Genomic DNA, 14,519 nt, shown 5'->3' with positions numbered 1-14,519 from the left:
TGGATCAGGATCGGCTATATCAATAGTCCATCTTGATAGGGTGTGAGCTTAGTTGCTATTAGGACGCACTTGATTGTTTACGGATGCAGCATTTCTAAAAGCATGCGTGATTGTTAAAATTTTGTTTAAAAGAAGACAAGTAATCATTAGCTAAGTATCAAATGCTGTATACCGATTATTTGAATTTATTTAAAACATACGTTGTGGGTGTGTTCCCATTTGTGCTGTTTGTGAATGCTCCTCATGGAAAACTAGCACAGCCGACAGTTTGGTTTTCAAGGGGCTACATACCAGGTCGTCTCGGCTGGGTACTTATGGAACTAGTAGCTCCTGTTACCTTTTTATATGCATTGCAGCAAGGAAACCATTCTCTGGCTCCTGGGTTTGTGGGGGACGTATGCTTTCGTGACTTGGATCTATTTCGTAAAGCGTCGGCCTTTATGTTTATGATCCACTATGCCAACCGTGCTATCGTGGGTCCACTCGTCTTCGCTCCTCACGTCTCTCCTATGCATTGGACTGTGTTTATTTCCGCCATTTTATTCAACTTCCTTAACGGAATGTCCATAGGCTTGTACTTGCTGCAGGCCACGGTGCAACAACACCCAGTCTCCTTGCCTTGGTTCATTGTAGGAGGACTAATGTGGCTTTTTGGTTGGATTGGCAATTTGTATCATGACAATATACTGTACGACCTCCGCCGAAGACAACCTGCAAAGCAACAAAACAACGAACCCTCCCAGACTTCCTCCCCTTCCAGTGACGAAGAGGTTATTTCGTCCTTTCAATCTCATTACAAAATTCCTTACGGTGGTCTTTTCACCTATGTCTCTTGTCCAAACTATTTCTGTGAATGGATTGAATGGTTTGGTTGCTATTTGGCCGCTGGAATGCAAGCAGAACCCATCTGGTGGTTCTTTTTAGCGGAGGTACTGTTGATGCTTCCACGCGCCTACCGTATTCATTCTTGGTACCGTTCCCATTTCTCGCGGTATCCAGAAGATCGCCATGCCGTTATCCCTTATCTTTTCTAAGATTCTCCTGCTTGATAAAACTCGTGTTGTTTTGTAACTTTATTGCTCAAGACAATTGATTAGGTATGGGAGAAAAAGTCATTTTAATTAATCATTCTCAACTGTTATCTTGATGCTTTATAATATTCGTACCTATTCTTAAAATTGTCGTGATGACTTTTTAGTTTGCTTTCATATTTTTTTCTCCAAATTTCATTCGTGGAGTTCTAGGATTTTGAACTTTTTGCACTATGAGGGAATGCCAAACCTGTTTTCATGGTTTCTTCTTTTGGTGAACTTGAAACTGGAAAAACAAGCATAAAGGCTCGCAATTGCAAGACTGCAACTACCAAGGCAAAAGCAAAAGAGATGTACTCCCATCCATCCATCCCAAAATCTTGGAACTAAAAAGTCTAGTTGCTTTTACCGATTCTTAACAATTATGGAAGTACGTACTTTGGTCTCGTTAGCAAGGCATATTCGTTTGTAAATGACGGTTTCTACGATTGCCCTACCCTTTTTCATTTGGAATTATAGTGACTACTTACAACTTGGCAACGCGGGTCTGACTACTCTGTAAATTTGTAGATATTTATTTATTTATTTTTTAATAAAGCTATTCGAAAATTGACGAAACGTTTTGCGATTCTCTTCCCAGGTTCATATCGTATAACAACACATACAAAAATCAAGTTAGGGAGACAGAAGAATATTCGGTGAAGTAAAATATGAGAGTACGCAGCAACGAACTTTTTTAAGCAGCTCAGTAAAATACGCAAAACACAATAGCGAATTTAACCATTAACGAACCGCGGATAACTCGATAATATGAATTTATTGGCCGCGGAACAACCGAAAATATCTTACGTAGGCAAAAGTCTTTTTTTTTCAAACCTGACCATTTCCAATATCACATCTTGGAAGGGAACCAAAAATGTCGACCACAGCTCAAAGGATCAAGGACATCGAAGATGAAATGAGCAGGACCCAAAAAAACAAAGCTACGGCTAAGCATTTGGGCATGCTTAAAGCCAAGCTTGCAAAACTGAAGCGCGAGCTCATTACACCGACCGGTAGCGGCGGTGGTGGCGGTGGTGGTATGTATTTTGTTTACTAAAATATTTGACTTTACATTGGTTTAAAGCTAACTCTTCTAGTCGGTTTCGATGTTTCTCGTACCGGTATTGGTACCGTTGGCTTTATTGGATTTCCCTCCGTCGGTAAAAGTACATTGATGAACCAGATGACCGGTACTCGTAGTGAAGCGGCTGCTTATGAGTTTACTACATTAACGACAGTCCCTGGTGTCATGCAGTATAACGGTGCTAAAATCCAAATTCTTGACTTGCCTGGTATTATCGAGGGTGCCAAGGACGGCCGTGGTCGTGGTAAGCAAGTTATTACGGTTGCTCGTACATGCAACCTCATTTTCATTGTTTTGGATGTCCTGAAGCCCATGTCTCATAAGCGCATTATTGAGGAAGAATTAGAAGGTTTTGGCATTCGCTTGAACAAGGATCCTCCGAATATTGTTTTCAAGAAGAAGGAACGTGGTGGTATTAACATTACCAACACTGTCCCCCTCAATCACATTGATCTGGACGAAATCCGTGCCGTATGCAGCGAATACCGTGTCAATTCAGCTGATATTGCCTTCCGTTGCGATGCCACTATTGATGACTTGATTGACGTCTTAGAAGGAAATCGTTGCTATATTCCAGCAATTTACATCCTCAACAAGATCGATGAAATTTCATTGGAAGAATTGGACTTGATCGACCGTATTCCTAACGCTGTTCCTATCTGCGGTCACAAGGGTTGGAACATTGACGAACTTAAGACAACAATGTGGGACTATCTAAACTTGGTTCGTATTTACACTCGTCCTAGGGGCCTTGATCCTGACTATTCGGAACCTGTCATTCTTCGTTCTGGTCACTCTAGTGTTGAAGATTTCTGTAACAACATTCACTCTAGTATTAAGAGCCAATTCAAGCACGCTTACGTTTGGGGTAAGAGTGTTCCTTATCCCGGCATGCGTGTTGGTCTTGCTCATGTTTTGTTGGACGAAGATGTCGTTACAATTGTCAAAAAGTAAAACCGGACTATCTCACATTTTCGACTTCTTCCTCTGTCTTTTTCAGTTTACCTTTTCCTGTTCTCCCCTTTATCATTTCTTGAGTCGTATATTTAAGTAAAAAGAAAAAAGCGTTTTTGTTTGGCACAAAAAATTTTCAACATGTTATTATTCACAACTGGTGGTGTTTTTTTATATAGGGTTTAATGTATTTCAAACATCTTTTAACTATTATCCTTGTGTATATATATTTTAAGTTCTATTCAAGCAATATATGCTATTCACACATACTCCAATGTAAAATGGTTTATCCTTGAAACTACTTTTTGCGAACCAAATTTATAGTTGCTTCCAGGGTAGTGGACCACCTCTTTCACTTATAGAAAAAGGGATTGATTTCCGTTGTAAGGAATAGATCTGAATACCATTGCAATGATCCAACAAAAAGAAAAAGATTTGGTTTTGGAACTGATTCCTCATTTTTATAGACAAGGATGGATGAGGTTTGGGAGGTAAGCGCCTTTGTTAAAACTATAATACTCGTAACTAACTGTACATAGCGGAAACTTTTGTCTAAGAAATTGGTAATATCACAATTTTATAAATTTTTACTTACTGACTCGTTTCCAGCGATCAAGTAGTCTGTGCTAAAGACCGTATTCAAAGAGACATGCTACAGGAAGGAGACCTTGCCCAATTCTCTTTAAGGTTTGTTTCAACTATAGGTTAAAAACTATTATCCTTTAAATTGCTTAAGGGCTGTATTTGACTAACAATCGCTTAGCGATTCTTCCAAGAATACCGATGTTGTGTGGTCTAAGGTTTTTGCCTACATCTTAGAGTAAGTTAATGTTATGAATATATTTCTAAGAAATAAAACAGGAAAAGGAACGCTGTGGCTTGTATTTTATCCACTTCTCTTGCTGCCCTTGGTGCTTCTCTTTACAACGGAAAAGACTTTCATACTCAATCGAAAGAGATGATTAAAGGAATTCCCAAGGGACAACCTAGCAATGGTTATCTTTGTTGTTTTGACTCTCTGAAAGTTCCAAGTAAGTTTGTTAATGTGCCGCTGAAGTATCGATACTAACGATTGTTCTAAACTAGTAATACACAATGACACCCTTGAAGGAATTTTTGAAAGTATTAAAGAAACGCTTGAAGAATATCCAGAAACCAATGCAATTCTTATTCGCGGTTATGGAGCAATAAGTTGGGGATCCACATGGGAAAAGTCGAAAACACAAATGGAATGCTATGACTATCTCTTTGAATTGGATTATAAAATTAAAAATTTGTAATTAAAGTAAAAATAAATAAAATAAATGAATGATTCTGTTCCCTTCTATACCCACATTCCTTTGGATCGCTTACGCCTTTCCACTAACTGCTGAAGGCGATGTTGTCTATCCGTATAAGAACCGGTATCTCTATTTCTATAATTTTGGGAGGATGTAAGGTTTAAATTTGGAAGATCTTTCTCTAGGTTTTCGTCTGTAGTTGCCGCGTTAACATCGTTATCCAATTGGTGTAATTTTCGGTGTTCTAATCTTTCTTTTGACAAAAGTCTAGATTCTCTTGCTCTATATATTAGAAAAGGAAGTTAGAAATATAATACTTACAAGCTAGCATTCAAATGTTGCTTTATATCATTCATCTTCGGTTTCTTATGAGAAGAATCATTCATGGTTTCTTCTTTCAGACTCTGTTGATATATATCTTTCCATTTATAAGTTATCGAGGAATCTTTGTGCCGACTCATATTATTCAAAGATGATTGTATGCATTTCAAAGCCAAGGAATGGGGGACCCGGCCCGTCGTATTCATGTTTTTAAAATCTCGTCCTTTATGTATATCTATCGTCCTCTTTGGAACTTGTCTATAATATAATAATTGTTCATCATGTTTGGGAGAAAGATCATCTTCAGAAATTTCAAAAGCTTCTTCAACAGTAGACGAACGTTTAGGCTTTGTAAGACTTGATACTTGTACAAAACCGTGCAATGCATTTTCTGGCATAAAAAACTTCTTTTTCGCTTTTGCTTTTTGTTTTTCATTTGAACTCACAAGAGGAGCAACATTTTCTTTTGGAATCTCCACAACCTTTTTTTCGCACACAGGCTGAATCTCTTTGGGAAGAATTCTATGATTTTTATCGGACAAAACGAGCCCCCTTCCATTAATAATATTATCTTGAATTTTTTTATGAGCATCTTTGGCACGCTCCCATTTCGCTTCTTCTTTTCCTCGTGTTAAGAGCATGTAAATATAACCATTACGCTTTCTACCAGTTCTACCCATCCGCTGCAGCATTCGAATTGGTGACGAAGAGGCATCGTAGCAAATAATCATGTCGACTTCTCCAATATCCAAACCTTCTTCACCTATAGAAGTAGCTATCAGTGTATTAAAATCACCTTTCTGGAATTGTTTCACTGTTTCATTTTGTGTTTTTTGAGACATTCCTGTGGTCTTTCGAACTGAAGACTGACCAACGAAAATTGCCGGCCTTACAATAGGATAGTGCCGACTTAGTATTCGAAATATTTCTTCGGCACTGGATCGAATCTCGACAAAAATCATAATTCTGGTGTTTCCATTGTCTTTACTTCCCACGTCAAAGTGATTTACTACAATTTCTTGCAGGTGTTCAAGCTTCGGATGCCCATAAAAATCATTATTCTGAAGCAAATTTTTAGTATCGACTATTAAAGATTTAAATTCGGGATTCGACAAAATCCTTCTTTTATAACCTGCTCGCCCTGTGGAACATTCTTCTTCAATTTCTTGAAGCTTTTCGCAAAAGGGCCTGACACCATGATTCATTAGTAAATTAAGAGGATACGCAAAGGTAGCAAGTGCGTCAAATGTATTTAAAATGTCCCAACGTTGGTTATTTGCAAAGTTTTGCCCGGAAGTAGCTAAAAAAGCTTGTTTTGCTTGTACTAGAGTAAACGAATTAATGTCTCTCGCATTTTGTACTCGGTAATTATTTCCTTGGTTCAACTTTAACAGCATTGGTTCTAAAAGAGACGCAAAGCGATCCCTTAAGTCTATTATGTCCGGAGATAAGTCCACTAGAATTCTATCCACTTCCTTTTTATGTACATACTGAGCGATATCGATGCTAGTTTCATTACGGATTTCTATGCAAGAAATGTGCAGGGAGTCGATAACGTTTTGGATAGTATCAATCTTACTTCCCGGGGTTGCGCTCAACGCTAAGATTCGAAAGTTTTTATTTCCAAAGTAGAGCAGACGAACAACCTCTACATAAGCATAGTTTCCAGTACTGCGATGCGCCTCATCAATAACCAAACATGATACTTTTGTGCGATCACAAATTCCATGCTTTATATCGTTTAAAAGTGTCTGAGGAGTTACAAAAAATACATTTCTTTCTTGATAGTACTGATTTCGGATACCAACCTGCACTTGACCACTCAATTCTGCCGTTTTCTTTCGTGGAATTCCTGTTATTTTATAACACGCTTCCATTTGCTGAGTCACTAATGGTTTTGTAGGAGCCATAAATATAACATAACTTTTGGGGAACCATCGAAAGTAATTCATCATCACCGTCGCAGCTATAAACGTTTTTCCGAGGCCTGTCGGCAAAGCAACCAAAACGTTTTGAAAGAGTGCTTTTTTGACTATGTTGAATTGATAATCCCGAAATGACACGTTGATTGGATAGATCCATTGTTGAGCAGCATCTCGATCAAGTTCGTGTTGTAATCGATGTGGTTCCTGATCATTCACCTCTAAATATTCATCGACTGAATACCCTTGTAATCCAATGGTGTTGTTTTGTAATTTATGCTCAATTTCATCTACCGCTTGCACATCCAGGCTATCCCAATCGTCTCCTTCAAACGACTCGTCATCAGTCATCCTCTCAAGGGCTTCTTTTCCTAACTCTTAGTTTAGAGACAAATACTTTTTCAGTAGCATCCAAACTATCCTTTAATCACCATTCACTATGCTACTTAGCAGGGTACAAGCTTAATCGTAAGTAATTTTTGTCCATCTAACATCCATATAAGCAAACAAGGTGATAAACGGTAAAAAACCAGATATAATAAACAAATACTGTTTATTCACAAATGTGTTGTTTCATTTACTAAGAAAACCGAAAGAATCAAATAACGAGAGGCTTTAAATTACGTAAAAGAACGCAACAAAAGTTAACATTTTCTTAAGGCACACGTTATCGTGCGCTGTAGCACTTTATTCCTGAGAAACCCATATACCACTTGCTTTTTCAACCTAGTAGCTAATATCCAAATACAATAGCAGAAGGAACTTACCGTCCGCCACTCACAATCATGTCGAGTGTAAATTCCAAAGGAGGATCGAAAGATTCCTCCAAACATGGAAGCGACAAGGATAAACCTAGAATTGACACGTCGCAGTATAGTTACAATGCAATGTCAAATTTGGTTACGCAACCTGATCGAAGATTCGTGTCAAGACGCGATACAGAACCTACAGGAGAGCCAGAGTCACTTGCTAATCGTGTTAATGTGTCCGAAATGGGTACTCGAGCACGGACTAGTAAAGCTGAGGCTCTTCCTCAGGGATTCACTCAAGAAGTACAGGAAACTATGGTTCCTACTACTGAGGGATATCCCGTAAAGGCTGAAAAGAGATTACCTAGGCGTAAAGGCACCACTGGCTCGACATTGCTAGGTGCTTCCGATACATTAGAAACCTTAAGATACCAGCCTTTGACAAATGAGACACGACAAGTTTATGACTATATCTTAGCATTTGTGCAACAATACTTGGGTGATCAGGCACCAGAAGTTTTACGGTCTGCATCAGATTTGGTGATCGAAACCATAAAAGATGATACCCTAGCAGATACTCGCAAAAAACAACAAGTGAACGAAATTTTAGGAGTCAAGATTCCTGACGATCGATTTTCACAGTTAATTAACCTTGGTAATCGCTTGACAGACTATACCAGAGAAGAAGAGACAGCCATGGATGAAAGAGATTTGTATGATTCAGGCGTTCCAGTATTGTTTAATGAAGCAGATGAGGAAGAAGAAGCCGTGGAAGCGATGGAAGAAGAAGAAGAAGAAGAAGAGAAAGCCCCTACCGAGGATGTAAGGGGTGAAGAAATTCCCACAGAAGAGCAGGATACTGAGGTAGCCATTATTTCGAGCGATACTAAAAAAGTATCCGAAGTGTCGAAACTTCACCCAAGAGACATAGATGCATTCTGGCTTCAACGGGAAATTGCAAAATACTACCAAGACGCTCATGTATGCCAGGAAAAAACAAATCTTGCATTCGATGCTCTTTCATCGAATGTTGATCTTGGTGAGCTTGAGAACGAGCTAATGAATATTTTTGATTATGAGCATTTTTCTTTGGTACAACTTTTGACTAAAAACCGATGGATGATAGTTTTCTGCACTCGACTTACGCGAGCTGCTGATGATAAGGAGCGTTCTACCATAGTGGAAGCTATGCAAGAGGCTGGCCAGTCCTGGATATTGCAAGCTTTGGAACATAATGCTCCTATTCCTGCTGAAGTCACCCCTCAAGAAGCGAAACCCGTCCTAGATGGCCAAGGGTTTGTACCTGCTGAGGATGTGGTCCCAAAGCCTAGTGCTCAAAAAATAACCAATAACGTGATTCCTAAGCAACAAGTTAACTTGGAAAACTATGTCTTCTCTGAAGGTGCTCATCTCATGTCAAATAAAGCAGTAAAGCTACCTGAGGGCTCATTCCGACGCACTGGTAAAGGGTATGAAGAAATTCATGTTCCTGCTCCAACTAAGGCTACGATGAGCTCAGATGAACGATTAGTGTCTGTGAATGAACTTCCTGAGTGGGCGCACGGAGCTTTCCCTAATACGCCTTCATTGAACCGAATCCAGAGTCACTTATTCCCAATAGCTTATGGGACAGACGAGAATATTTTACTATGTGCTCCTACCGGTGCTGGTAAAACTAATGTGGCAATGTTATGTATTTTAAACGAATTACAAAAGCACCTTAATGCTGAAACTTTAACATTTCGCAAAAATGATTTCAAGATTGTATATATTGCGCCGTTGAAAGCGTTGGTCCAGGAAATGGTCAATAATTTTTCAAAGCGTCTAAACCCATACGGAATTCAAGTCTCTGAGCTGACAGGTGATAGCCAGTTAACTAAGCAACAGATTAGCGAAACACAAATTATTGTCACAACACCTGAGAAATGGGACATTATTACCAGAAAATCCAACGATCTATCGTATGTCAATCTTGTCCGCTTAGTAATTATTGATGAAGTTCACTTACTGCATGATGAAAGAGGACCAGTCTTGGAATCGATTGTTGCACGTACTCTTCGTCATCAAGAAGAGTCTTTGGAAAGGATTCGTTTAGTTGGTCTTTCAGCTACGTTGCCTAATTATAAGGATGTCTCAACTTTTCTGCGAGTAAATCCTAATAAGGGTCTGTTCTATTTTGATGCAACATATCGCCCTTGCCCATTAAAACAAGAATTTATCGGAGTAACTGAAAAGAAACCTATCAAGCGTTTACAAGTTACTAATGAAGCTTGTTATGAGAAGACAATGCAGCAAGCTGGCAAAAATCAGGTTCTTATATTTGTGCATTCTAGAAAAGAAACTTATAAAACTGCTCGTTTTATTCGAGACAAAGCTTTAGAAGAAGAAACAATAGGTCATATTTTACGTTCCGATGCTGCTTCGCGTGAAATTTTGCAAACAGAAGCTGATACCACCAAGAATGAGCATTTGAAAGATCTTCTTCCTTATGGATTTGCTATACATCATGCAGGTATGCGACGTGAGGATCGCCGAACGGCAGAAGATCTGTTTGCTGAAGGTACAATTCAGGTTTTAGTAAGTACTGCTACTTTGGCTTGGGGTGTCAATTTACCTGCTCATACTGTAATTATCAAAGGTACTCAAATATACTCACCTGAGAAAGGTATTTGGACTGAACTTTCACCCCAAGATATTCTTCAAATGCTTGGTAGAGCTGGTCGGCCACAGTTTGACACATATGGTGAGGGTATTATCATCACCGCACACTCTGAATTACAGTATTATCTATCTTTAATGAATCAACAATTGCCAATTGAATCACAACTTATGACCCGCTTAGCTGATTGCTTAAATGCTGAGATAGCTATGGGCTCAGTAAGAAGCATTGAGGATGGTGTTGAATGGTTGGGTTTTACTTACCTATACGTTAGAATGCTGAGGTCTCCTGGTTTATACAGTGTAGGTCCAGAATATGAAAATGACAAGTATCTTATACAAAAAAGAGCTGATTTAGTTCACTCTGCTGCTTTACTTCTTGAAAAATGCAGACTTCTTGTTTATAGCAAAGAGAGTGGTACATTAACGGCAACTGAACTTGGTAAAGTTGCAGCCAGCTATTATGTGTCTCATAACTCAATGGCTACGTATAACAGGTTACTTAACCAGTCTATATCTTTAATAGAACTGTTCAGAGTCTTTAGTTTATCAGACGAATTTAAGTATATTCCGGTACGGGAGGAAGAAAAAGTTGAACTTGCAAGACTTTTAGAACGTGTACCGATTCCTATACGTGAGGGCCTTGATGATTCTGCCGCAAAGATTAATGCGTTATTGCAATCATATATTTCGAGGCAGCAGCTTGATGGGTTTGCTTTAGTAGTAGACATGGTTTATGTAACCCAGTCTGCAGGAAGAATTATGAGGGCAATTTTTGAAATAGCCTTACGTCGTGGATGGTCAGCTGTTGCAAAGATGGCTTTAGACACCTGCAAAATGATTGAAAAACGCCTTTGGCCGACCATGAGTCCTCTGAGACAGTTTGCAAATTGCCCTGCCGAAGTAATTCGCCGAGTAGAAAAGAAAGATTTCTCTTGGTATCGGTATTTTGATTTGGACCCTGCTGAATTAGGTGAATTAATTGGTGTTCCCAAGGAAGGTCGACGCGTTTATAATATGGTGCAGTCATTCCCCAGAGTTAACATCGAAGCTCATATCCAGCCTATTACTCGATCGTTACTTGGGGTTGAATTGTCGATATCCTCCCAGTTCACTTGGGATGATTCTTTAAGTGGCAATTCTGAAGCTTTCTGGATACTGGTTGAAGATGTCAATGGTGAAAAGCTTCTACATTACGAACAATTCTTTTTACTTAAGAAATATCAGGAAGATGAACACATTGTCAATTTTACTGTGACTTTAACAGAGCCTCTGCCTCCTAATTATTTCATCAGTATTATCTCTGATCGGTGGTTGCATTGCAACTTCAAGGTCCCATTGTCATTTAAACGGCTAATCATGCCTGAAAAATTTCCGGCACCGACTCCTCTTCTTGATCTGCAAAATGTACCTGTTAGTACCTTGGGGAATCCGGAATATATTTCATTGTACAGTTCTCAATTTAGCCATTTTAACAAATTACAAACGCAGGTCTTTAGTGCCTTATATAAAACTAATGATACCTTATTTATTGGTGCTCCTAATGGTAGTGGAAAAACAGTATGTGCTGAGCTTGCATTGTTGAACCACTGGAAAAATCCTGATGCTGGTAGTGCTGTTTATCTCGCTCCAATACAAGAAATTATCGATCAAAAGTTTGAAGAGTGGAAAGAAAGGCTTGGTAATATTGGTGAAGGAAAGGTGTTATTTAAGTTAACCGGCGACCGATCTGAAGATTTGAAGCTTATCCAAGTGGCTGACCTTATATTTGCTACTCCTTCTCAATGGGATTCATTATCGAAAAGATGGAGAACAATGCGTAGTATACACAAGGTTGACATGTATATATGTGACAATCTTCAATTATTGGGTGGTGCCCATGGTCCTCTTTATGAAGTTGTGCTTTCAAGGATCCGTTACATGTCTTTGCAATTAGAAAAACATATAAGAATTGTTGGCCTTTCTGTTTCCTTAGCTAATGCTCGAGACCTTGGCGAATGGTTAGGAGCTAGTCCTCAAAATATATTCAACTTTAGTCCCAAGGATAGACCTAACCCATTAACGATACATTTGCAATCGTTTAGCATTAACCATTTTCCTTCCCTTATGTTGGCTATGTCTAAGCCCGTATATCGTGTTCTTGTGCAAAGTATATCTCAAAGAAAATCTAGTCTTGTATTCACTCCTGATCGGAAAGTTGCAAGACAACTTGCACTTGACATTGTCACATTCAGTTTGGCTGATGAAGATGAATATCAGTTCTCTGTAGCAGAAACAGGGGCAATCGAAAAGGTCCAGGACGTTAGTTTGCGTCAGTCTCTTCAACATGGAATAGCTTTTGTCTCTGAAATTACATCTGCACATGACAAAAGCATCGTTGAAGCCATGTTTTTACATGGATTAATAAAAGTTTTGATTGCTACGCATGATGTTATCTATTCGTTGAATGTCAAATCCAATGTGGTGGTTGTAATGGGAACTCAGCAATATGATGGAAAAGAGCATCGATACATTGATTATCCCATTAGTGATTTACTGCAAATGCTAGGTTTCACGGCTAATATGAGAACGAACGTTATCAGCCAGGCTGTTTTACTAACGGTGAATACTAAAAAGGACTATTACAAGAGATTCTTAAATGAACCATTACCCATGGAAAGCCATTTACAAGTGTGGCTTCATGATGCTTTTGTTTCGGAGATCTCAACACAAACTGTCGAAAACAAACAGGATGCTGTGGATTGGTTAACATGGACTTATATGTACAGACGATTGGTTGCAAATCCCACGTATTACGGTCTTCAGGACATAACCCATGAGTCTGTTTCGGAATTCCTATCAGATCTAGTAGAAACTACAATGAATGATCTAAATGAAGCCCGTCTGATTACTGTTGATGAAGAAGATGACAGTTGTGTACCCCTCAATTTGGCAATGATAGCATCGTTTTACGGAATTACATATGTTACTATGCAAACATTTGCTCTCAGTTTAACCGAGCGTACTAAGATGAAAGGTTTGTTAGAGATTGTAACATCCGCTGCAGAATATGAACAGTTACCTATAAGGAAGTATGAAGATGTTATATTAGCCCGTATTCATTCACAGCTGCCTGTTCGCTTAAGCAGTCCGGATTATGAGGATCCTCATACAAAATCGTTTATTCTGTTAGCTGCCCATTACTCGCGCTTTGAATTACCGGCTGAACTAGCGTTAGACCAAAAGTTCGTACTCGGTAAAGTTCTGAATCTGCTCAGTGCATGTGTTGATACCCTCTCTTCGGACGGCCATCTCACCGCTTGCATACGACCCATGGAAATGTCACAAATGGTGACACAAGCTGTATGGGATCGTGACAGTCCTTTGAAACAGATTCCCTACTTTGATGATGCATTAATTAAACGCTGCAATGAGAAGGGAGTGCAGGATGTATTCGATATAATTGACATGGACGATGATGAACGCATGAAATTACTGCAAATGGATAATGTTCATCTTGCCAAATGTGCAGAGTTTATTAATAAATATCCAGACATTGACATCAATTTTGAAGTTCACGATCCAGAGAATGTACATGCAAACTCTCCTACGTTGTTATTAATACAGCTGGACCGAGAAGTAGAAGAAGAGGAAGAAGTGGACATCACTGTGTTTGCTCCTTATTTCCCTATGAAAAAGACAGAACATTGGTGGTTGGTGGTTTCCGATGACCAAAATCTTCTGGCGATTAAGAAGGTTACTTTGGGTCGATCCTTAACGACAAAACTAGAGTTCGTACCACCTGAAGCCGGTAACAAGTCATTCAAACTCAGTTGCTTCTGTGACTCTTATATGGGAGTTGATTACGAGAAAGAATTTTCTTGTGGTGTTCTGGAACCTTTGGATGAAGAAATGGAAGATGCAGAAGAATAAATAATATTTAACGCTTAATAACTTTGATTCAGAATATTTGCTGGCCCAAGGATGTTATCTTGCAATTCTTTATACACGAAAAAAATTAATGAGTGCTTTCTGTTTTGGATTTTGTCGAAGAGAAAGCAGGAAGGATTTGGATCGGGTTATGACTTTTGTCTTGGCCTTAATAGATGAGTTTAAGGGAATTTATTTATAATGAGGATAAAATCTTTTCGGTTTTGTAAATAATGAATAGATTGGTTTTTTGACAATGAATAACTGCCGATAGCTAATTAACAATTCGCCTAGTTTCTTGCTTAATGTTATAAAAAGTAAACAAGCTTGATTTCCTATTTTAACGTTTTGAAGACATGATCTCGCGAAAACGAGGACCGAACAACTTGAGTGCCTCGCATTCTCAGGATTGAAATGAAACGTACAAGATTTCGCTTGTTCCCTTGGACGTAATGAACAATGAAAAAGGGTTTAAACAGCAGCAAAGAGTTGAATAGCAGGGAGTGGGTTGGTATCAAGGAAAAATCATAAAACAGCAGTGCTTGAAAGGATTCAACCAATTACAACTA

General features: G+C 38.9%; 6 protein-coding genes across 6 annotated transcripts; 4 read left to right on the top strand and 2 right to left on the bottom strand.

The window, feature by feature from the left end:
* Nucleotides 1-102: 102 nt before the first annotated feature.
* On the top strand, nt 103-1,034 carry SPOG_04938 (steroid reductase; the record flags this gene model as incomplete). The annotated part of the gene is made up of 2 exons (XM_013169126.1): nt 103-106; nt 151-1,034. 2 exons carry the CDS (start codon nt 103-105, stop codon nt 1,032-1,034), a joined length of 888 nt encoding a protein of 295 aa, XP_013024580.1.
* A 187-nt stretch (nt 1,035-1,221) lies between these two features.
* On the bottom strand, nt 1,222-1,538 carry SPOG_04939 (uncharacterized protein; the record flags this gene model as incomplete). Its single annotated transcript, XM_013169127.1, has 2 exons — nt 1,222-1,417; nt 1,470-1,538. 2 exons carry the CDS (start codon nt 1,536-1,538, stop codon nt 1,241-1,243), a joined length of 246 nt encoding a protein of 81 aa, XP_013024581.1. The 3' UTR covers nt 1,222-1,240.
* Nucleotides 1,539-1,914: 376 nt separating this feature from the next.
* SPOG_04940 (GTPase Rbg1) lies at nt 1,915-3,402 on the top strand. The gene is made up of 2 exons (XM_013169128.1): nt 1,915-2,110; nt 2,171-3,402. Exons 1-2 carry the CDS (start codon nt 1,948-1,950, stop codon nt 3,109-3,111), a joined length of 1,104 nt encoding a protein of 367 aa, XP_013024582.1. The 5' UTR covers nt 1,915-1,947; the 3' UTR covers nt 3,112-3,402.
* SPOG_04941 (5'-methylthioribulose-1-phosphate dehydratase) lies at nt 3,337-4,444 on the top strand. Its single transcript, XM_013169129.1, has 6 exons — nt 3,337-3,602; nt 3,651-3,674; nt 3,721-3,798; nt 3,875-3,931; nt 3,973-4,142; nt 4,198-4,444. Exons 1-6 carry the CDS (start codon nt 3,523-3,525, stop codon nt 4,389-4,391), a joined length of 603 nt encoding a protein of 200 aa, XP_013024583.1. The 5' UTR covers nt 3,337-3,522; the 3' UTR covers nt 4,392-4,444.
* SPOG_04942 (ATP-dependent DNA helicase) lies at nt 3,443-7,202 on the bottom strand. Its single transcript, XM_013169130.1, has 2 exons — nt 4,713-7,202; nt 3,443-4,673 (listed from the first exon to the last, which is right to left on the bottom strand). Exons 1-2 carry the CDS (start codon nt 6,983-6,985, stop codon nt 4,436-4,438), a joined length of 2,511 nt encoding a protein of 836 aa, XP_013024584.1. The 5' UTR covers nt 6,986-7,202; the 3' UTR covers nt 3,443-4,435.
* A 165-nt stretch (nt 7,203-7,367) lies between these two features.
* Nucleotides 7,368-14,274, top strand: SPOG_04943 (U5 snRNP complex subunit Brr2). Its single transcript, XM_013169131.1, has one exon. It carries the CDS (start codon nt 7,420-7,422, stop codon nt 13,951-13,953), a length of 6,534 nt encoding a protein of 2,177 aa, XP_013024585.1. The 5' UTR covers nt 7,368-7,419; the 3' UTR covers nt 13,954-14,274.
* Nucleotides 14,275-14,519: the final 245 nt, after the last annotated feature.

Source organism: Schizosaccharomyces cryophilus (assembly GCF_000004155.1).
Source record: "Schizosaccharomyces cryophilus OY26 unplaced genomic scaffold supercont4.5, whole genome shotgun sequence".
Classification (NCBI taxonomy): Eukaryota; Fungi; Ascomycota; class Schizosaccharomycetes; order Schizosaccharomycetales; family Schizosaccharomycetaceae; genus Schizosaccharomyces; species Schizosaccharomyces cryophilus.
Note: the sequence above shows the minus strand (reverse complement) of the source record. Positions and strands in the feature narration are given on the sequence as shown.